Below are 24,240 nucleotides of genomic sequence, written 5' to 3' on the forward strand. Positions count from 1 at the left end.
GTAATGCATTACAGAAGCCTCCTGGGTATGTGTAATGGATAAAGGTACAGCGTGAATTGGCAAGGAAGAGTATAAACACCTTGTAATCAGAAACCATTATGCTCACCCTTTGAGATTTATTTTGCAGTCTGTAATACAGATACAGAAAGCATTAATAAAACTTGGGTTTTCAGAAATGTCTGTTTTATTGCATACAAGTACCACGCTCCTGCTATTACTACTTAAGGAAAACATTTAATTTGGACAGAGTTGAAGGGGAGAGGAGCAAGACTGTGCTCAAAGGTTGCTCACTCAGCTTAGTTTGCAGAATTTTGGTGATAGAAGCATTGCTATGTATTTCAGTATCTGCTTTTGAAGAGTTTCTGAGTCCCAAAATAACAAGTGTCTAGTGACTGAAGAGCATCATTATTTCTGGAAAGGGTGAAGTTTTAAAGATAGTGAAGATATAGCTGAACAATCTGCAATTGTGGTCGGCTCTTTGTCATGTGCAAAATTGGCCCTCTTTGATGACTGTTACTTACACCTCAGCTGTAAAGCCAATGGCCAGGAGCAGTTAATGTGGAAACTGGTGCCAGAGGAATTCTGCAGTTGTGCTCATCAGACAAGAAATGTGTTTTTTCAATTGACTTAGTTAAATTGGGGCTAAACACGGGGAGAAACTTTTCATTCTTACTTTAAACTTTGTGTGTTTTGACCAGTTGAGTGAAGATTCAAGCTACATATGCCTGAATGTGACTCAGTGGTGAATCAGTGTTATATTATGCTCTGTCTGAAAGACCAAACTGGAGCAACTTTGGATGTGATTTAAAATGAGCAACATCAAGTTAATATTCTGCATGTCTGAAAGACAGCTTTTTATACGTCCTTTTTCTTACAAAGTTTCCTTCAAAACCATTAATTAAACTGTTCGTGCACGCTTTATAATATTGGAATGAGAACTGGTTAGGCCAGTTGCATTGACTTTCTTTGGTCGTTCTTCTCCAGAAAGAATGCATTACACTTGCTCTGGAAGCTGGAGTAGTGGTGGGACCATGGGGAGCGATGAATTAAACTTCTTGTAGTGTGAAAGGTTGGAGTATGGCGTGCAGGTTTTATGAAGGAATAAAGGGTGAGGGTGTGTTTGTATAATAGGCAAGCATGTCTCATAACTTGTTCCAAAGAAAATCTTGTCTATAGAGTGGTAATTTAGGAACTGATGTCTAGACTGCTTTGAGAAATTGTAAACATTATGTCTTCAGAACAAAACCATGAGAGTTTAAGAGAAAATGCTGTATACTGTATCTTTAGTATGTGGCTGAACACCAGGAAGATCAGAAGTATTTCAGCACTGTTCGGCCTGCCTGCTAGATTAATTACTGAAAGAATGCATATGACAGCCCATAGTAACATCTTTCTTGAATACAGCAGTTCTGTGTTTACATGAGTACATGACATGTACTGTGTATTTGTCAGTAACGGAAAATCTCTGAATAGTGGTGCATGGGCTTATGCATATCTTCATTGTTTATACATGTTTGAGAACCCATCAAACTTTTTCTTATACTTGATCTTTGTGCTGTTGTAAAAAAAAAAAACTGATCGAAACATTGCGGTTGTAAAACTAGTGAGGATAAATATATATATCCTACTACAGTCAGTTTTAAACACTTTAATCTGAAAAGTACTTGGATAATTTTAGAAGGTGGGTTAATGTAATAGTTCTGCTTACTGTGTGAAGTTGCATGTATTTTGGTAATGATTGTCTGGTGTATCTACTGGACAACTGGAATGGCTTGTTTTCCCTCGTTTCTGCTTTGGGGGATAGGAAGAAATTTGAATGGGTCAGGACCAAAAGAATATAATTAATAGTTGGAAATGCATAATTGAAAAGAAATGTGTTACAGTGTTATTATTTTTGTTTTAATTCTTTAAGGACAAACAATTATACTGCTTTGACATCATAAAAGAGGATAAAGCCTATAAAGCTTCTGGTATTTTTTAGCAGTGACAAACTCCAGCTTTCATATTTGTGTTCTTTGCAATATGGGAAAAAAACTGGCAGGACTGCATGCCACTGCAATTAAATTGTTAAACATAGAAACTTGAAGGGAGAAGCTTGTCTTACTTGTTTGGGGAGTATCTGTCAGCATATTTAAATGAAATTTTATTTTGAAACTGTATGTTTGTGATTATTAGCACATTCCTAAGCAGCATAACTATTTTGTGATCAGATCATGGTGATATATTCAAAACATAAAGACACTCATAGCACTGCAAACTACATCTTTTGTATTCATTTACGTTATTTTTCTTTTTACAGGATTACAAAGCCATTGACATTTGCTGACTGTGTTGGTGATGAGCTTCCTTTAGGATGGGAAACTGTTTACGATCAGCAGATTGGAGTGTATTATATGGACCACATAAATCGTGAGTAGAAGTGTGATTATTTTTAGGAGCACCAGCAAGCTGATGTGAACTGATGGCACTATCTTTGCGTCTGATACCATTTATGCAACTCATGTTACAGCAAGAGAATGTATACAAGTAATTTCTTGCACTATCTGTTTCATCATCTTTTAAATGGGAAATGGGGGCACAGCCCTTCTTTCCTTTGTAAAGAATTGTATAATTGATGACAGAGAGATAGTGCATAAAGTTGCTTTGTCTTGCTTTGTCAAATAATGAACAGCCAGTAATTTTGTTGCTTTCTGCATATATTGAAATTTCCATGCTATACTCTTGCTTTGCATGGCTTTCTAGAGATCGATGCTTGACTCTTCTATCTTGAAAAACAAAATCTGTTCTGGGAGAGGAGTGCTGATTTTTAATCTGCAATTACAGTAATGTCATCCACTCTTACACAGCCTGTATTTTATACTTTTAAAGGGCTGTCACAAAGTACAACACATGACCCTCTGAGAATGGGAATGATATCCATCATTTACCTTTTTGGTTACCTGTTGCTGAGCTTTATATCACTTCTGTTTGGCACGTTTTCCAGTTCTAGTTTTAGAGTAGTATGTCTTATCTTTACAGCTTTGTACTACAGTTGCTGTTACTGCTGTGTTGATATCATTAAGCTTCTTATCACCAATGAGTGGATGCTTTCAATATTGTGGGAACTGGCAGTTGGCGGGGAGGGAGGAAAGAAGAAAGTGGTTATGTGAGCTATCACAGTAATGGTAAATGGTATAATCTGTAAAAACAACCTGACTACTATCTACTTGAAATCCAGTCAATTAAAAAATTGAAATATAGAAGCAGTTTTTGTCTTCCTGCCAACACTGCTTCACTGGCAGTGTTTGCCTGTTGTGATTAAACAGTTATTTAAAAAAGCAAACAAACAAAAAAAAAGAAAGCAACCCACCACCAACAGCAGAATAAGAAACGTTCTCATTTATCTCATGTATCTCATGATGTTGTTTGACCCTCATGGATGCTTATTTGTTGTGAGATTAATAAATTAACAGAGTCACAAATTGAATAATAATCTTAGAAGAGCTGTTAATGCTCTGATCAGAAGGATAGATATCCTAGCCAACTGAAAGTTAAGAAATACAGGTTGTTTCTCTATTTAAAAGAAGTAGTAGTTTCAGGATAGCTGTTTAAGCTCTTGTGGTAACTTTAGTTAATGCTGAAATTAAATGAAAAGTGAACTTTGTTTTGGGTGTATAGTAATAGAGTGTTTTTCTATCAATATATGGCTACATGAAGGCACACATTGAAAACAAAACAAAATGTGAGGATATTGGCAGCTGTTATTCCTATAAACTTTTTAAAATGCTTTAGAAGCCACTGTAGATGATGGGTAGAACATGAACTCCCACTGTGGTGCTCTGACTAAAAGAGTTAAGAAAGGATTCTAGCAATAGACATCTTGGACAGGAATAATAATCACCACTGCATGCAAAAGAAATCACTCCCTTTTGTTTTTCAGACTTTGTTATTATCTGTTTTACCACAGATATCAAGTTTGAACTTACAGAAAGGATATTAATCATTGTAGGCATGTCAGATCTGGCTTGCATTCTTTTTTCTGAGCAATCCGAGCAAAAGCTGTAGAAGAGGGTCTTTGCAGAGAGAAATTAAATTCCCAAATGCTTAATAGGAAGGCATAGAAAGAGAAGATTAATACAAATGGGTCTGAGAACATACATCTAATCTTATTATGAAATAAATAAAGGTAATATATGAACAGATGGATAAAGACTTCATAGTGCCAGTGCTGAACTGAGTGAAAGGAATCATTCTGCAATTAACCAGGTTGCAAAATTTGTCTCTTTCATGATAACTAATTACTTGCAGCCCACAGATATTATCCTAAATGGTAATTCAGCCGTCATAGCAAAATGGGTTTGTCACCCTTAGGCTAATGCAGTGCTTGCTTATACAAGCAAGATTTATATTCAGAGGGAAAACAAAATTGATATTAGAGCTGGATGATTGTTACTCAGAAATTACTGGGATAGCTGATCCAATTTTAAACCATGGACAACAGAAGTACCAATCAAGGTGACATTAACCTCTTTTGTAGAAGTGAGAACTAATGAATCATGTGCATCATGAGATCGTGTCAGGCAGGCGGCAGAGATGGTAGAGCAATGAATAAATGTTTTTCTGAAATGATTCCCTTGCGTTATGTTCTGAATTATGTCTAAAATACTTGAAAAGCAACTTCCAAGTGAAAACAAGTTGATTATTTAAACCCTTCCAGGATGCCTTTAGTGGCTGATCAGGTTTAAATGCTTTAAAACAACAATGGAGCTGTGTTAACTGGCAAAATAGTAGTGCTTTAGTTCCAAGAAATTCTGTGAGAAAATGCCAGAGATGATTCAAATAGATTCTTTTAAAAGCTATGGTTATTGAGGAACTCTCATGCTTTGCGTATCCTCAGCTTTTTGCCCGTATCCCTTTTAAAGGAAATCAGTAATGCATCTCATTTTTTTTCAAGCTTCTTACTAAGTTTGTTTACCTAGAAAGTAGTAAAAACTTCTTCTAGGCAATACTTTTCCATTTATATTGCAAATCCCCAGGAACAGAGGAATCTTCAGTAAATCTCAACGCTGCTTCCAACCCTGATTTCCATCTTGTTCTGTAAATTCAGTACTTTGTTGACACCCTTACTAAGCTGCTCTTGGCTCTGGTCCAACCATTGCTTAAAAAACCGTGGTGGCTGCCAGCCGCAGAATTCCTTTCCCTCCTCCTCAGAGTCTTGAGAGCCTTTGAAGTCTCCTTTAACCAGTTGGGCATTCCCCAGTGGGGGAATAATAATCTGTTCCCTGCATTTGTCTGGGGCAGTTCTTGAATTACTATAGTCTTGTATTTTTTTATAAATTGTGTATGAAGAAACAAAGGAAATGAATTTTACCATCCAACTTAGCATTAGTTTCAGTTATTACATGACAAACTTATGTAGAAATCCAGGGCAAAGTGAAGATAATACTCATAAAACAGAAGAGAATGTCACTACTGTTCTAAAGTAGTTTTCTGTCTCAGAAGAATGCTGCCAGCTTTGGAGAAGGCTTCTGAAATAAGTGATGCCATACCGTATAGTATAGGACCTCAAAGCTTAATGTGCAGTACAATGTAGTTTAGCTAATAGTAGAACTATTAATTTTCCATTCAAAAAGAGATGCTTACTATGATACAGTTTTTCTGTCTCATAAATATTAGTTATTTTTTGCATAGTTTCCACGCAGGACAGTAGCTTTAGGAATATTATATTTTTCATAAATTTCAGGAACACTGATGGATGTGATAGTGTTGCAAATGATCATGCCCTCACTGGAGGATGGGCTGTGGTGTGAACTCAGCAGTTTTCTTTTGCTTCCCATGCGTGCAGAAAGTAGGCACATAAACATTTATGGAGACTGGAACAAGTCACAGCACATCCTGCTCTGGAAGTAGGTTGGGGATGTTGGAGCAGAGAGATTTTGGAAACTGGAGGTTCTGCTGGAAAGGTCACTGCAATACAGTGAACATATTGGAGAAAGGACAAAACTGTAGGCACAAGCTTCGTACTCTTCATTGTGAGGAGCTGTGGAAAGTTACAGCTGAATAAAGGTAGTTGGGAACATGGTAGTTCTGCAGGGAGTACTGTTCATAAACAAGCTTCGTGTTTCTATCTACTTTTCAAATGGCTTGTAAATGGCAGAGCTGGTAGCATAACCTTGACATCATTAATTTGTTAAGGTCAACCTTTTATAGTTTCACATTTAGTTATGAGCACCAAAATTCTGAATTACTGAATGCAAGATAAATATTAAACATAACTGGCTTTCATCTCTTATGAGAAACAAAGTTTGGAAAAAATGACTAGGTATGCCTCCTGACTGTGCTGCTCTTTCTGCCACTGCTTTGAACACTGACATAACATCTGCAGTGACTTCTTGCCATCAAAGCTTCAATCATCAGAAATTAACATGTACTTAAACATGAGACTTCAAATGGACATCTTCATGCAAAACATATTTGCTAGCTTGAGCATCACCCCAAAGACAGTGCAAGTGAGCTAATTATTTTTTTTAGATATTATTGCAGATATCTCAATTATCTGTGTAACTCTGAAAAGTTTGCTATAATGTAGTAGCTTTGAAAATCAATTTATATGAGAAAAATTTTGCACTGGAAAACTGTTTTTAGTTTTTTTAATTTAATGAGGATTTTGTAATTCTGGAAAGGGAAAGCATGAGAGTGCTGTTTCTTAATTAACAAACAAATGCCAACGTAAGTGCTCTTCTGCATGAATTCTGGTTGAATTACTTTATTCTTCTCTAGGTAGGTGTAGTCACTAGCCTTTCAGAATATTAAATGTGTGAAATTAATGTGTAATATTTCAAAGCTGTTTCAACTGTCTCTAGATACCTTTTGTTTTCCTATGTGCTTCTGGGTTTTTAGGTAATCCTCAGAATTTTCAAGCTGGCTGCGAAAGAAATTAAGCATAAATACAAATTCTTTTCTCTACAACCTAGAGCATGCCAAGAGAAAACAAATGTAAATGCCTTTTACATTTCAGAGTGATTTTCTTATTCTTCTACTCTGGATGGAATGATTTTGAACACTGTAGTGTTAGGCAGATTAATTGTTCAGCAACTTTATACTGGATTTTTGAGCATGTCACTCTCAATTTGTGATGCAGACCTGCAGAACAGACCTTAACCAAACCATTTGCCCTTTTTTGGGATAAAGTGTCTTATCAATTTTTTGTTTTTCTTCTTAGAGCTTACACAAATTGAAGACCCAAGGGAGCAATGGAGAAGGGAGCAGGAACGCATGCTAAAGGAATATTTAATAGTTGCCCAGGAGGCACTTAATGCCAAGAAGGAGATTTACCAAATAAAGCAGCAGCGTTTCGAACTAGCCCAAGAAGAATATCAACAGTTGCACAAAATGTGTGAGGATGACAACCGTTCTTATGCGAGCTGTGAGTTTACCATTCTTTTCTTGATTTGTCATGAATGCGTAACACAACATATAGGGTAAGAAACGTTTTCACTGCCATATTCTCCTCTCAATGAAGACTTTGAAAACAGAAGTGAGGCACAGCCCTTTATCTCCGCTATTCAGGGCCTTTGGTTTCCTGTTAGGTCTTCTGGTATATAACTTTTTAACATTAAACAGAATGAAAGGCAACAAAGACTGAATATTTCTGGGCCAGCCACCCACATTCCCTCGTAAGTTCATAGATTATTCTGTGCTGTAAGCTGAGGAAACCATCATCTTAGGGAAGCCTTCTGCAGATTCATGGTCACTTTGTTAGCTTTATAAAGATTTAGGGGAAAGGCATTGTGGTCAGAAGTATATCTGATGATATCAGTTAGAATAGCACAAGAGATTCCTTTGATAAAGTAGGAAATGGTGTTTCATCAGTGTTCTTGGATGCCAGCCTCTGACTCTAATGCTGGTACTAGGTTGCAAAGTCTTGATGTCCTGCTCTTTTTATTCTTCTTATGTCTGAGGCAGCTTGAAATAGATGATAGCACTTCTAAATTTTGAAGTTGTGGCACTGCTGTCACTGTTGATGGCTGGTGCAGAAAGAAGGGGTGTTTTTGAGGAGTCAAAACAATCCTCTTCAAAGGAGAAGGGTATCCACCAGCAGTGTGGAAACATAGTGGGATTTCAGTGCACAGGTGGTTTTTCAGTGCCTCTGCATACAGCCATTGTTCAAATGCAGCATCTGCTGGTTAATGCCAAGTACTTGGTAAGTATGGGAATCTCTACTTACTCCTTTCTGGAGAAGTTCAAGAAATATGAACGTGAGAGGTCAAAGTAGACACTGGCATATACGTGTTTAGATTCTGTATTTACTACTCACAGAGAATTCATTCACATGCAAAACTCCTAAATGAAAGATGTTTTCTAGGCATGAGGTGTCCCAGATGGTCCTGACCATCTCCATCAAACATTCCTTTACTGTATAAACTGGGATTATCTTTTTATTTAATTTGAAATACAGGTGTCTCTGTATTTTAATTTGTGATATAACAGATGTATCTGGTCTTATTTTTTGCTTTTATATGAAAATTTATTAAGGGTTATTAAGAAAATGAATTTTTTTCAAGTTTGTATTTTTTTAGAGAGATGCTCATTTTAAAGAGTTTGCGACATGAAGACTTGGAATGGCATAAAAAGACTGTGCTATCAGTGTTTGATTTGCTTCAATTATTTTCTAGGAACTTGGAGTTCTTTAAAAATAAGTAAATTCACAGTAGTTCAGTGGGAGATCTTGTTGAATTGTACTTCAGGTGAATATGCAGAAAGAAGCTTCTTTGGAGGAAAATAAAAGTTAGAAAAACAGAACCTTTTTCAGATTCTGATGGATCTTAGAAAAACAATTTACTTGAAACACCAACAAAATATGACTGGAAATGGCAAAGTGGAAAGTTACGTGTAGCATGGATGTGAATGTTTTATTAAATGACTTCTTCCCTTCTCAGACTTTGGGTAGATTTTCTACGTGTGTCCATGTGTCTGTGGCATTGTCAGTATACTGTAAAACTAACCTTTCAGTTGTTTTGATGAGAAAATATGTTTTATATTGTTTTAAGGTCGCATGCATCAGCTTTGAGGAAATGAGATGGGCTGATTAGTCTTTTTTTTTTTAAATCCCTTTGGTGATTATTCATACTGTCTTCTTGAGGTTCCCTAAGGCTTCTCCATTTTTTTTTCTTAATTTTGCCACTCCCCTGCACTCTGAGATGCTTGATTCTCTACTTCTTGTGCAGAAGTCTTTGACTTGTAATTTGGGTGCAACTAAAGTGCCGAAGGTGGGTGCTTATGCTGTGAATATTCCTGCCTCCACTAGCACTTGTTTAAATCTGTTGCCTTAAAAGAGCTAAAAGTACACAAACTGTTTTCCTTCCCTTTGCTTGTGGGTACTGTCATTGACTCAGTGCGGTGTGCTCATGGAGTGGGAGGCAGCATGAGCTCAGCGGTCGTGGGCTGGCAGGGAGGTGCCCATGCAGCACTTCTGTGACTCAGTTGTGATCAGCACTGTTAAAAAAAAATTAAAAAAATTATAAATAATCCATAGAAAATCCTGGATTTAGAGAATTAGTCCAGGCATGACTACTCATTTTGGCAAGTTCCTGCACGCTTGACATGACCTTGGCGTTGCAGTGCTCTTTTGAGAGTGGAAAGGCTCAGTGAAATGCAGACATGGATATGAGTTTCAAAGCAGCAGCAGCCTTTGGCTCTGCAAAAGGATGGTAAGTCTAACGGCACAACCCAATCCACTTGCATACCGGGCATTTTTCAGCAGGCCAGTGCTGCCATGAATGGCTCGCTTAATAAATCATGGTTGGTGTTGCCCAGCCTCTCCTCTAGAACTTTCGTTTCATCTGTCTGGGGTTTAGCTGATACTGTCACAGCTTGAAATCATTGCCTGGCTCTAGAGATGCTGTTTTAAGAACTCACTTGCAAGTGGTTGAGCTGAATGTCTGTTCCCTATGCTGTTGTTTTAGGAAGCAACTTCTCTATTTCACTGATGGAATTTTGTCCTGACAATAGTTTTTTTACCTTAGTCCCTATTGTAACATTAACAAATTTAGAAAACAAATAGCAATTGTTAATGTTACACAAATTATTGCATCAGTAAATGCCACCATCCTTTAGTGGAAGCTGTTGGCTTTTGAGCAATGCAGTGCTGCTATATACAGTTCATTTATTTTCTGTTTAGGACTAAATAAGAAACTTCAACCAGACCAAAGATAATTCTTCTGTTGCACTTTAATCGAGAGAATTATTTTAAAAGCAAGTGACTTGTAACACAAAGAGTGAATGCAACGGTCTTTTAAACAGTGCTACATCTTAAGAAGTGTGGTAAAGAAAAAAATAAATATAAAATAATGTTTTCCATCTGTTTAGCATTCTCTGGATTTTCAACTAATACCAAGTATGACCCATATCAGATTAAAGCAGAAATAGCCAGCCGTCGTGACAGGGTGAGTAGTGTTTTTTAATTTTGTAAAATGTGAATTAGGCACGGGGAGGAGAGGGGGACTGTGCGTTTCAATTGACATTTACATTGGGTGCTGCATGTGTTTTTGAAAAGAAAATATAAAAATATACTCAGGCCTTTGCTACATTGAAAGGACTCTACATTTATTGCAATTGAGTGACTTTGAAAGTAATGCTTTTTCCATGTTACAAGCATAAAGTTTTTGTCATAGATGGCAGAGGCGCACTCAGCTAGGCTTTCAGAAATTACTTTCTCTGTGCAGCCTGCCGTAAGTAGGAAATATTCTGCAGCAAAATTCTGCCTTGATTGAGTACAGTTCAAACCTACTGTCTTTGTATTTTCTTATTTACCATTTTCAGTGGGTTTCCTTGGATATCATTGAGCTCTAGACTTAGCCATTTGTTTGTAAGTCCATTGACAATTTAGTAGACATGCTGACCAAGCAGATCTTCTAATTTTTATCCAAAGTTTGGCTTTTTGATAGTTCTAGGCAGTTCTGGGATAAAATGTTATAATTAATAATAATAATTAAAAAAAAACCCAAAACTATAACCATGGTTTTAGTACTGTCTTGTCTGAAAGAAGAATAGTTGGCTTTAGAAATTGATCTTATGCTGCAAAGATTTGAAGTCTGAAAGTTGTTGAAATTGATACAATAGTCACGAATGGTTGTAAAAAGCAGTTTATAACACTGAGCTTTAAACCTATTTTCTAAATTGTACATTTCTCTTCATTAACTGGTAAAACGGGATTTAGCATGCTAGGCACTCAGCTCACAAAATCAATAAAAATCTTATCTTTGCAGGATAGTGTTCTGTTTCTGTTGTAGTGACAGCTTTTCACATGCGTGCCTCTGAAATTAAATCCCGTTCACCACCCTTCAAAGGCATTTATTCTATTTGTGTATGTTTACTACGTGCTGACCAGTGTTTGCTTGTGTTGCATACTCTAAGTGTCAGCATAGTCTAAACAAGAAAACGAGCCTTATTTAGTTAAATCATATTTAAAGAAAATAAACAAGGTGTCTTAAAACTGTTTGTCTCTTTTCCTGCATCTCAATATAAAACGATTTCACAAGTGCATAGGACAGTCTGTTCAACTTAATGTGTGCACATGTGGACATAAGTGCTTCAGGTAATAGAATAAATAGACAAAAATGTGCAGTATCAAGTAGTAGTAGATAATTTTTGAGTCACTGCCGTTCTTTCATTTTTGATCTATATACACTCCCTGGATCAAGATGACTGCCAGAGAGGACAAAAGGCAAGACAGTGTGAAAACACATAGCAAATCAGGGTGCCATTTCTGGAACAAGGATGCCAGTGATTTTATTGTGCTAGACTGAAAAACTAATAGCGTTAAACATTCAGTGTTTCTTGGTTTTGTTTTTTTTTTCTTTTTGGGTTAACTAAGGAATTGACAGTTCAGACACATCTGTTTGCTACAGTGGAAGAAAGGAAGTCATATGAAGCTTTTAGCTATTAGTATAAGCTATTTGAGGTGGAAAAAGAATAGAAAACATGAGGGAAAAGGTGAATATTGTGGTTGGGTCATTTGATATTTCAGAGGATGTGTTATTTTATTACAAATGTTAAAGCAAAAAAGAAGAAAACGTAGATTATAACTTCCATTTATTTAAATATGATTTTAAGTTTTGTATTTGAAACAGTTATTTTTTATAATGAAAGTTTCCGTTACGTATTATTACTTTACATTATTTTGGTATATTTAGCTTTCTAGGCTAAAACGAGAATTGGCACAGATGAAGCAAGAGCTGCAATATAAGGAAAAAGGAGTGGAAACTCTGCAAGAGTAAGTTAAGGGTTTGTGGGAGGCTGTTTTTTTTTTCCCCCCATCTTGGAATGACTTGCTCAGGAAACTGTTGCCAAAAAAAGAAAAAAAGAAAGTTTCTAATTGCTGTGCTTCAGAGTTTCTGCTATGATAATGGTGCACGTTGAGAACAGTGTGCAATGATGGAAGAAGGATTGGGCAAACTTAGGTGAAAAGGTGATTTCAGAGATCCACATGCAAAATCAGTTTTGTAGGTACCGTCCTTCCATTCTGCCTGAAAATGAATCACATTTTAAAAATGTACTCCAAGCATGTTCTGAAAATATGTATTGTCTGGAGCCCAATCAGAACCACTGTGCAATGGGATAGTGTTTCTGTGAGCAGCACCTCAGCTTTCGTGCAGGGCAAAATATTTCTACTGGGTGGGAGCCTGAACACTGCAATACTGCTTCTTCCTTTTCCCTGAGAGTCAGACCTTCCAATTCTGGGGAGCATAGCTGAAGTGTTCATGTGCAGTAGATCTAAAGCTCTGTGAGACCTTGGATTTTGTTGCATGCATGCAGAATGACTGCATGTAAATATGACCCCTTGTTTCCTCTCTGGAAGGAGAGGTAGCTGAGGGAGCTCAGGGCAGTTTGCTACTGCTCCCAGACCGTTAGATAGCCTGTGCTCTTGTTTCCTTCACGCTTGCTGATGGCAAAGGTTGCAAACTGTTGTGGTAACCCTCTACCTGCCACTCTTCCTGCAGGCCATCAGATGGGAACTGAGAGACTTCCATCTATGTACTGCTTAGTCACCTGCACTCATAGCGCATATGCAGGAAGCCCCGTGTGATAGGGAGAAAGATTGCCAGGCCATGGAAAAGGTGGCAGGTAAACACACGTTGTTGTGACTTCCAGATCTGTTCAACAAGCCCAGAGCTAGGCTGTACATTGAACAGCTCTTGGATTTGCTTTGGACGTGTGGCTGTGCATTTAGAAATCTTGGCCATCTCTCCAGCATGCATGCAAACAAACTGCCTAATGCAAGCGCTTCTTGAAAAGTTGGAACTGTTGCATGTATAATGCATTTTGCAGCGTAAGTACAGCATCTGTGGAAATACTTGGAAGCTTTGGATTTATTGTGTTGGTGCTGTGAAGCATGGGCACACACTTCTGCTTTGGGAATCCTGGCTAAGCTCCAGAGGTCCCAGAGCAATTAGGTTCCTGATTTTCCAGCTTAGACAGAGTTAACCAAAGATGGCATTACGTTAACTAAACTATATAAAGGAAGATACTCAGTTCTTTCTGTTAAAGGAATAGCCTATGCATTTCATATTTTTCATCCCATTTACAAGGTTCTTTTGTTTTTAAATGAATTTTAAAAGCTTCAGGGGGAAAAAAAAAAAAGTGTCCAGCCAAAATCCTTCATTAGCAGGTATAATGTAATCATTCTCAGGCATAAATATATTTTATTGACTACACAAAACATTTACAGTTAGCTGTAGGAGAATTAACTGAATTCACAATTGTAATGTCAAGCAGTCTGTGTTTTGAAACTGCAAATATTTTAAGACTGATCAATGTTTCTGGGTAGTACCCCAGCTAAGTAAGAAGTAAGAGCAAAACCAGTTTTGTCATAATATTCTCCATCATATTTTCTTTGAGTAAAAATTGTCTTGCCTTTTCTGCTTTGGTTATTTGTTTTCCTCCTCATTGCCACCAGGCATTTTTGAGATAATAGGTCCAATTATTTATAGGTTCAATTGCTTTTATAAAAAGACTACCCACTTGAGTGGGGAGGTGAAAGTACTTGAAGGCCATTTGAAATTCAAGATTGTTTCAATTAGCATAATTAATTTAAGATAGCCCAGTGAAGTAGTGCGACTTACTGAGAAGTAAAGTCTGCAAATGATTATGAATACAAATGTTTCTCTTGGATTTTAGCCCAAGTTAAGTTGCCCGTATTCCAGGATGGGGATACAGGAGAGACATTCAAGAGAGAAGTCGATTCAAGGCGAGCCCTGTGTACCCGATCGGTCAGTGGTGGTAATAAATCAGCTGGTTTAAGAGTTCAGGCATGACAGCTCAGTGCTTCAGTGCTGCTTCTCATTGCTGCTGCTGCAGTCACTCTGTCTGGTGGTGCTCTGGGTGGTGCTCAGTGCCATTTGCTGTAGCTGGTGACAGCATTTTGCCAGCGTTCTTTCTGATATTGCAGTGATCTGTGTTGTGAAACTAGTGTTTGTGGCTTGCTGAGCTCCACTCTCTGAGGTGAATTCTGCTTTTGTTTTGGCTTTTCAGGTAATTTTTCAGTTTCTTTTCTTTGAATTATTACACTTCCAGTAGGAAATGAACCTATTTGGATAGTGTTTGTGCTATCTAACAGCTGCAGAGAGAAGTTTCTCTAGCCTCCTTGTGTAGTCAGGAGAGAGAATCGTTTTGTAGGTAGATGGCCAAGGCTGTGAGTGTGCCTGTGCTCTGGGCTGTCCCTGCCCTCTCTCTCCTTGCACTCTTATTCATCTAGGGAAAAGGGGCACTCCAGTCAAGTACTGAAGCTCAAGAATTTTACTTTCTGCATATCCACGAAACAAGTGTGCTGTTTCAAAAAATAGAGTCCTGTCATTCCTTTTCTAAAAGAGAAGTATTTCATGTTGCTTTTTTTTTTTTTTTTTTCTTCTGTTTTTTCTTTTGTGAAGACTCGCGCATTCCAGGTATTTCTCCCTTTTTGTAACCTTTTCTAAATTTTGGGTCTTCGTATTTTTTGTTCCTTCTTGTGTTTGGTCAAATCGTCAAGTAACTGCCAAACTGAGACTGGCATGCATCCTGTTCAGCTGTTCTAAAGCCATGTTCTTCACTTTATTTTAAGTATGTGCCAAGAACAATACTGGGAGTTGTCACACTTCAGGCTTTATATCTGGCTGAAGGCTTGCTTTGAACCTCTAAGCAGCACAGTGCTGGGAGCAGGTATCAGAACCAACACAGCTCTGTGTTCAACCACTGCTGAGTTTTTAATAGCTTTGCAATTCCATTATAGTCAGAATTACAATATCTGTAGTGCTGCAACTTTTCATTCGGGCTGTATTTTCTCCACTTTCATCCAAATTTGGCAATGTTATGATAAGCCTTCAAATGTTACGGCCTGCCCGTACCCACTGGAGACTTTCTGGAGCTCAGTATTTCAGTCCTGCCTCTCTCCCACCCTCCGTGATCTCCTTCTCTGCTCCTTGGTCTCTAAGGGTGCCTTTGGCCAAGGTGCAGCCGATCCTCTTAAAGCTCGGGGTTAGGGAGTTAAACTTGAGCCTTTTCTGGAATATATTCCTTCATCTGACTGTTAGGGCGTGAGGATGAGGAGCAGCTCTTTCTCTCCCATGTGTTTTCAGTGACCCTTCTGCTTGCCAGGAGGACGAGCAGAGGATTTTGGAGGAAGAAGGCGTTTAGCAGCAAAGGAAATGAAAACCCAGCCAGTTGGCTGCGAGAGCGGAAGGAATGCTCAGAGAAAATGAGGAGAGATGGGGAATTAGGGCTGACTAAACAATTTATAGCTACGCACAAGTTCAGAGGATATGAGAACTGACAAAAGCTTTAAAATTAGATTTAACTCAACTACAGACATACACTTTAATGAGGACTGGAGGAGGAGACTTATGTATTTGAATGATGTGGCAGCAAACAGAGTGGAGACTGCTGTATGGGATCAAAACTATTGTGAGTGTGTTAGTAGCCTACTTGTTCTGGAAACATCTTCCTGAGAAAATGTGTGCTTCATTCATAGTTGAGTATTACTTGAATGCTCTTCCTGTTTGTATAAAGGGCTAATCTGCATTTCCATCATGCTCTTTCCCATTAATAAATGGAAGATTCCTGTTAACTTTGTGGCTTTCAAAACTAGAGCTTTGTGAACGGGAGAAAAAAAAAATGAATGGGCAATAAATAACGTAATTTTGTAAAATATTTGAGGCTGTTTGGATGTACAGCAATACTGATTTAAGCTGTGATATGTCTGGCAGTAGAGTCTTTTCTGATTCTTTGCTTAAACAAATACCAGTTTCTAAGTTGGGCTCCAAAGTGACGTCCAGGAACATTAATTTGTGGGTAACTGGACAAAAATCTGGTTGAAATTAAATAATTTCCTCTTCCTGTAATGCCACCTTGTACCTGCCAAACAGTATAATGAACAGTTGTGTAGGAGACATTTCCTGGTCTAGAATTTGGGTGGAATCTATGTTTTTAACATTAACATAACCTTCAGATAAAACCACATTATCATTTTCATGAAACTTCTAGTCAATCGGAGTACTTGTTTGGCCATGGTTTTACCTAATCTTTTCAGGATTTTAAGTAAAAATGAATGAAGACTCAAGCAATCATCTGAAAAACAAAACAAAGCAGAACTTTAAGGCACATGATTTAAGTATCTTCTGCTTTTTGAAACATAAATCATAAAGGCTTATATATGTTTTCATATGCAACATGGGCAAAATTGAGCTTAAGCGGAAAGTTGAGGTTCAGGCTTATACTTTGTGTTTTGTCCAAAGTCGGGACCTGACAGAAAAAAACAAACAAAGCAAAACTGCGGAAACCCAGCCTGTAATTTGTCCTGAATGTTGTGAGCTACACAGTAAAGCCACAGGAGTTTTATTCAAGCTTTTTAGTTTTTCTTATTAGGATTTTAATATTTTAATTTTAAAGTAAGTAATCTGCTGCAAGTAGAATTTTAGTGATTTGCTTCACTGACAGAACAGACTGAGCGAGAGTGAGAAAAGTTTTTGTGTAGTTTAAATTGCAAATGCATTTGTATTCTTGGTACCACTTAAATATTCTAAGAATACAAGACAGTTACGAGGTTTCTAGATTTATCTCCTATCCTGTACTACAATGCAAGAGGGTCTTTTCTGACAGTTTGTTTTTTCACAGACTAGGATTTATGCACTATTTTTTATGCTTTTTTTTAAATTATTTGTTATTTCTAGCATAATATACCTTGAAACTTTGAGTTACTCTCAATATTACACAAAATTCTTGTCATAATTATCTAGGACATCTCTTACTACTACTTTTTATAAACCGATGTTGTATGTAACACCTGATGGCTGTATCATCTTTTTTATCCAGACATACCTTCTGAAGATGTTTGTTCCTAGGATTGGTGTAGGGACCATTACACGTACCAACTTTTTTTGGAAAAATATTCATTTACGCAAAATGTGTAAATACATACCTGCACATACTTTATATGTTAGACTAACAGGTAAATTGGGGCCTTCATACCTCAACAGGAATTTAACATTATTTTCACAAATTGCTTTAGGTAGGCCGTTAAATCCTGTAGTTCTTCTGGAAAGTTTTGTAGAGACTCTGGGAATGTGATTCCAGCACCTCTCTGGGCAGCCTGTGCCAGCGCCTCACAACTACTTCTGCGAAGAAGTTTTTCCTAACATGCAACTGAAATCCCCTCGGTGCAACTTGAGGCTGTTTTCCCTAGTCCTGTCGCTAGTTACATGGAAGAAGAGGCTGACCACCAGATGTGTGTGCGGGGAGATCATAGAATCATAGAATAGACTGGGTAGAAAGGGACCATGAGATCATCTAATTTCAACCCCCCTGCTATGTGCAGGGTCACCAACCACCAGACCAGGCTGCCCAGAGCTACATCCAGCCTGGCCTTGAATGCCTCCAGGGATGGGGCATCCACAACCTCCTTGGGTAGTCTGTTCCAGTGAATGATACTGTCCAGAGACAATAGATGATGTTCCAATGTAACAGATGATATTCCAAGATGATATTGTCTAGAGAAGATACTCAAAGATGTCTGTAGTGAAGGGAAAGCATTTACAGTAACTTTTTTGGAATATAAAATTTCTCCCAAAAAACAGAATGCCTTCATTAGGAACCTCTAAAACAGGATCAGACAGAAGTCTTGGAAGAGATGTTCAAATGTGTAGTGATGCATCTGAATAGTGTTGGCCTGGCTGCCAATGTCTTTTCAGTTATTATTGTGTAGGTTAGTTTTAGGTTGATTTTACTTTAGTTGTGTAAAGTAACCTGAAAATGTTGGCTTTGCAAATAAACTCTGTACTAGGGGAGGTTAAAAATGGAAAATCTGTTGGTTTTGCAAAGCTGGGTAGGTAATTGCATTGTTCTAGCTTTAGAGTGTACTGGGCACTGAATGCTGTGCTTCTTCCCAATAGAATGTAATTTTATTCTTGGAAATGAAGTGGTACATGAATAAACAAAAGGTCTTAAAATATTTGTGGTGTTTCTAATTATGTGAAAATTCTTGAACTTGTCTTTGTCTTTTCAACAGGATCGATCGTAAGATGTCAAGTGCTCATACAAATTACAGACTGGATGAAGCGCAGGCTATAATGAGTGAGCTACGAACCATAAAGAAAGCCATATGCACAGGTGAAAAAGAGAGACAGGACCTTATGCAGGTAAAAGAAATACACAACTCCTGAAATGTGCAGTGTGTTTCCATTTCCTTGTTGGTGATTGTGTTGGGATTTCCAGGTTTAAATAAACAAGCATGGTGGCCAAATTTGATTATTCTGTTTGATAGTTGCTAATGGCAGACTATTCAAAAGAAGTAGATGTGGAGCCTTATGTTCACAGTATACACAATATGAGTTTCATATTTTTGTTGTAAATAACATACTATTCTTAACATTGAGACCAATGTTTTCGTTTAATATAGCATTCCACTACTGCTGTGTCAAAGACTCCTATGGAATTATTATGTTGTATTTAAAAACAAAAATGAGACCAACAGTATATGTTTTTCACTTTGTTTAATGTCCCCTTGCGTTCCCTATGAAGAAGTAGCATTGAGAATCCATGTTCTAAAGGTTTATCAGCTTGTTTTTCCTTTTATGAGTTTCTCATAAAACTGGATCTCTGTCACTGTGTGACAGTTCAGCAGCTCTTTTTTTTAAAAAATTTTTTTTCTTTTTTGCTTCAGTCTTTCCTCCAAAGTGTTTTTATTAAGACAAATTAATTTCAAATGTCCTCACAGAACCCTCAAAGCATGTGATAAAATAGAGTAAAATAGATAATATATAAATAGATAAAATCATCATGCAAGCTTAAAATTTTTTTTTGAATCTGAGTATGAGGATTAAGGGAAGGTGTTGGATCACTGCTTGGGCATGTCTTTGAATGACTTCTGCATCTGCTCTGAGCTCTCACCTGCTGTGTCTGCGTTATCAGTATGACAATAACTTGACTGAGCCACGATCCTTTGCCACTGCAGGAACTTTGGTACAGACTTGCTGAAACATGCTCTGGATACAGTATTCCTCACCTCATTCTGAAAATGCTGTATGGAAAAAAATATTTTCATTACCTAAGTTTTTGGGACTGCACTAAATTATTACTGCCATTCCTTTTTTTTTTTTTTTTTTTTTTCTTTTCATTTTTCTCTGCAATAGTCTTTTGCTGGTTTTTTTTTTTTTTGTTTTTTTGTTTTTTTGTTGCTGTTAAATGATGTGGGTAGCTTGTATTATTCAATCTCCAAAGTATTACCCGAAGGTCAGCTGATGGACCACAAATCCTTGTTCAAGTAGACAGAACACTTAAGTCACTACTAAAAGTTTCTGCCTTGGCAGCTTTTAACATACTTGATATTTTGTGTTGGCTAGGTTTTAAAGTGATTCTCAAGTCTTCCACATGCCTAGCTAGCAAAAAATGATTAGAAAGGCAGTTCTTCATGGATGCTGTGACGCACATTTTAGGAAACTAACGGGTAATTTACAGTCTTGTGTGTGAGACCTTGGAACAGCTTAACTACTGGCCTTGTTTTGACTCTCTTGGTAGTTTTTTAAAATTTTTTCCCCCCATTTCTTTAGATTTTCAATCCCCACTGGCACTATATCCAGTGGTAAACATTAAGATGCCTTAAAATCACATCTTATAAACCAATTTTAGGTGCAGTTGCATAGTCTTTAAGTATACATAGCTCACTCTGAAAGTAACGCTTCTTGTTTATTACCAAGGAAGCAACATCAGATAGAAAGAGCACAACACTATTTGATAGAGCAAATTCTCAGCTACAGAACTCTGTTTTTCAACAACCACCATTAGCATATGGACAAGAGCCTGCATACTCTTTCATTTACTGTTTTTTGAAGATAATTGTTGTGGAGTCGTTTAGCTTTGGCAAATAAGTGAAAGTCTGTTTAAAACATCTTTGTAATGAGTTGAGAATTTGATGGTTTTTTTTTTCCCTATGGGTTTGGAAATTGATTTGTCCACAAAAGCGCTATCTTTAAAAGCTATTGTTGGTAAGACAGGCTTTCTTACGGAAAATTGTCTGTTTTGAATGCTGTTTATAGATGAGTTGGAAGTATTCTGTAAACAGCTGGGAATTTATTTCAGAGAAAGGAAATAGAAAATTTTATACTACTTCTTAATTTAAATCTGGCCAGTGTAAGCAACAGAACTAAACATAGCAAAAGTGACTCAGTCTTGTGTAGGTGCTTGGAAAATTGTGGCTGTCGTAGAAATATGATAATTGGGTAGAGCTGTGTGGGAGAGAAGTCTGACAAGGGAAGCAGAGGGTGGTCGGATTTAAACTGGGTGCTGTGGTTACAAATAAAGCCAAATATACAATCTCACAGCTCCAAAAAAATGGACAAACTTTTTATATAAGATTAGTAATCAAGGTGTGTGCTTATGTTCCTGAAAGCTGTGTGTGTGTCTCTTTTCCCCCTCCCTTCATGCTTTAATTCCTGTTCCAGTATGTTCATGTTCTTTGAAAATGTTCTTTCTTAGAAAGCATTGGAGAGTTTTTGTTATTTTGTTTTTTTAATTTTTATCATTTTCTTCTTTATTATTTCCTTCTTTACCATTTAAGTGAACCAAATAGGTTAGATAAGAACTACATTGAAATGTTATGTGCCACCTAAGTCAGCTAGCAACATATTAATTATGAGATGGCAGTGCTCTCTTTTTGGATAGATTTTGACTGGTGTGTCTGCAGCTTCACGTCCATGCATTGAAGTGGTCTGTCAGTTTCTTTAAGATTATCATTAACAATCCATCCATAAACCTCAGATGAAAGAGAGGTTCTCTCTTCCATATTGCTGGGGAGGATTTTTCTCCTAGTAGCTGATCTAAATTGTTTCTATGGAAAAGTGTGCTAACTTTAGGTTGTAATTTTTCATGTTATGATCGCTGGAGGGTATGCTTTTAATTCATCCAATTAAGAAGGACTCAAAGGACTTCTCTACTTACCATAAAGCACAGTCACCTATTCACGTAGATGTAAGTTAAGGTGATTGCCACCTGCAAAATGCTATGTCATTTGTTAGTAAAATCCAGAGTTCAGCAACTGTGCCCAGATAGGAAACCTGGCCAGCATCCAAGCAGTCCCTTATTACCTTCCAGGGAGATGCTGGAGTGGGAGGTCAGGAGCGCAGCAGGAGTGCATGAAGTAGCTGAAATATGGGCAAAAGTTTAGATTTAAGTTCTGGCATCAGGACCTGTGGTGCCTGTAACATAATACATATACCTGTAGCATAATATATGTTAGCCAAAGGTGCCAGATGGACATAGCTTATTTGGGAGATACTTCAGGCTTTCTGAATCCCTGGTGATCATGAGATCAGCTCTGCTTTACTGGAAAAAAGAACATATTAGACATTTGATATTTGTGCAGCAACAATTTAAAATAATTATTTCCATCTCATAAATCCACAAGGGATCCATCTCAGTTCTCCATACAGCAAGAAACTGACAGGACTGGGTGATTTGCAGTGAGTTTTGGAGCACTGAGTAGAAAGATAATATGCAGTCATCTTAAAATGGCAGACACCCTGGTTTTCTTTCTGCATCTTTGTAGAGCTGTTCATCTGGCAGCAAATCTCCAGAGGTTAAAGGGCCACTGGCTTGAGATTTAGTGGCAGCATAACTCAAAATTGAATTTTGGTTTCTTAGGATGACTATTTCATTTGTCCATCATGCTAAGATGGCCCAGTTTGACTGGGAGGTAGCAGAAGAATTGGATTCTTCTGGGGACCCAAGACAAGCTGAGCTCCTTAGTGCAAGAAACCATTGCTGTTTTTGCTGACTGGTTTTCAGGCCTGCTGCAATTCCTAAGGCTGCTTTCTGGTCTCTGTAATAGATGCCTTTGTCTTCAGGTGGCAGCAAGGGGCATTTGCAGCTCCTGTAAGCAGCAGCCAGTTGCTGTTACACAGGCTTATCTTCCTTACTCCATTAGTTGAATTTGTTGTAGGAAAAGGAAGTGTTGCTGTATGATCCAGGGTATCCTTTTTAAACTGCTCTTTGAAAATTGAGGACTATCTTGGTAACTGGATATGCACAGTAACTGGTGCTTGTTGCAAATTGTCAGATGTCAGAGGCACTGAAATTCCTGAGGGTCAGCGTGTTGCCATTGAGCTGCATCTGCTTCGTCTCTGATTCTCTGATAGTTTGGCCGATGCAGTAAGCGGTTTTGAGGTTTTTTTCTGGGGTATTTTTGCAGTCAGCTGACTTGACTACATTATGATCTATGAACTGATACAGTTCATATAATTTGTTTGCTTTTTCCCCTCTGGTGTGTGTGTGTGAGGGGCAGTATTTATTTTTAAAGCATTTTTTTAAAAAGTTCTTTTGATCCAGAATACTCAGGATCTTAGTCATTAGTGACAACCTGCATAGCAGTTTCGTCATAAACAGTAAATCATCTGTGATTTCTGAAAAATAGAGAATACATAATCAGAAAATAAGTGGCAGTGACAATTACACCTTTTTATTAATGGAATTTTAAGAGCCTGCTGACCAAGTTCTTGCAGTCAAACAAACTTCTCTAATTTTGCTTGACTTTGTTGCTCCTTTTCTCCTTTAAGACTGCTGAAGTCTGTGCTTCACCCTCACAGTTTATGTCATTGTCTAGACATTTCAGAGATGTTGCTTGCTTAACCCAAAGTGTAAAATATCTCTGTGAATGCTGGGCAAGGGAGCCCAAGGGTGAAATCAGCTGCCATAAGACCACAATCAATACAAGCTATTCATCAAGTTGTATGTGAAGGCATTAGTGGCTGAGGAATGTAACCTGGGCAGAAGATGGCAAAAGGGCAGGTGAATCACATTTGTCTTTCATACCAACAAACTTGGTATGTAAGCTGACAGTTGCTAGATTGTAGGCCATACAAAAACTAAAACTTTCATAGACCTAAAATAAATTGTAAAAATGAGATTAAAAAATATATATATCTAGATGCTTCTTTGAAAAAAAATAATTATTGCAAAGCAAAGGTGCTTCTTATTAGCTGATAATGTTATGAATTTTATTTAATGCGAATACCTCTTTTAAGGCAAGCTACTTATATGAAGTCATGCTCTCTAGGCAGAATTCATTTCTGTTTTTCTATTAAAAAAGGTATTATCAAAATCTGTTGTTATTATTTTTTTTAATGTCTTTTCTTGTAGAGCCTGGCCAAGCTAACCGATGGATTCAGGAATAGCTGTTGCATTACAGATTCCCTGCAGGATCTCCAGCACAATTCTAGTTCACTCAGTGATTCCTGTTTACCTCAACAACACTGCGATGCTTGTTCTCAGACTGACATCACTGGGGAGGTATGTATTCCTATGTGAGCCATTTGCTTTAGAAAATCGGCTGCTTTTTCTATTGGAATGGTACTTTGTTACTTCCTGTTTTAATTCAGTACATGTTAGCTGTGGTAGAACAAAAAATCCAAATGAATATTCCTTGGTGAAGGATTTGCATTTTCTTATTGTTCCCGGAGCATGTGAATGGTGGGCTTTGCCATTCTACTGCTTGAGCATGGTGTAGCTCATAGGTGGGCAACAGATACAGTCAGCTTGGTAATAGAGATGGGAGTTTGTTTCTTTTAATCTTGTTTTTATCTTGATTGTCATTGTTCGCACACATCAAAGACACAGAGTAAACCTCTGTTCCTTTCATTTTCCTGTGACAAGGAAATACTTACTCAGTCCCAAAATATTTTTCTTAAACAACTAACAAAGTTTCTGGTCTACTTTATTATACTTTTATGTTCAGATATGCCT

At 37.5% G+C, this 24,240-nt stretch overlaps 1 protein-coding gene across 1 annotated transcript in view; it reads left to right on the forward strand.

Annotated features, from left to right (window-relative positions):
• Positions 1-24,240, forward strand: part of WWC3 (WWC family member 3) — a gene marked incomplete at both ends in the record, with an annotated part of 95,848 nt that overhangs the window by 32,359 nt on the left and 39,249 nt on the right. Inside the window, 6 exons of the mRNA XM_079549365.1 lie at positions 2,300-2,409; positions 7,202-7,405; positions 10,348-10,424; positions 12,174-12,253; positions 18,515-18,644; positions 23,638-23,787. Coding sequence (XP_079405491.1) covers positions 2,300-2,409; positions 7,202-7,405; positions 10,348-10,424; positions 12,174-12,253; positions 18,515-18,644; positions 23,638-23,787 — 751 coding nt within the window. The remainder of the gene's footprint in view (positions 1-2,299; positions 2,410-7,201; positions 7,406-10,347; positions 10,425-12,173; positions 12,254-18,514; positions 18,645-23,637; positions 23,788-24,240) is intronic.

This window comes from Tetrao urogallus, assembly GCF_951394365.1.
Source record: "Tetrao urogallus genome assembly, chromosome: 1".
Lineage (NCBI taxonomy): Eukaryota > Metazoa > Chordata > Aves > Galliformes > Phasianidae > Tetrao > Tetrao urogallus.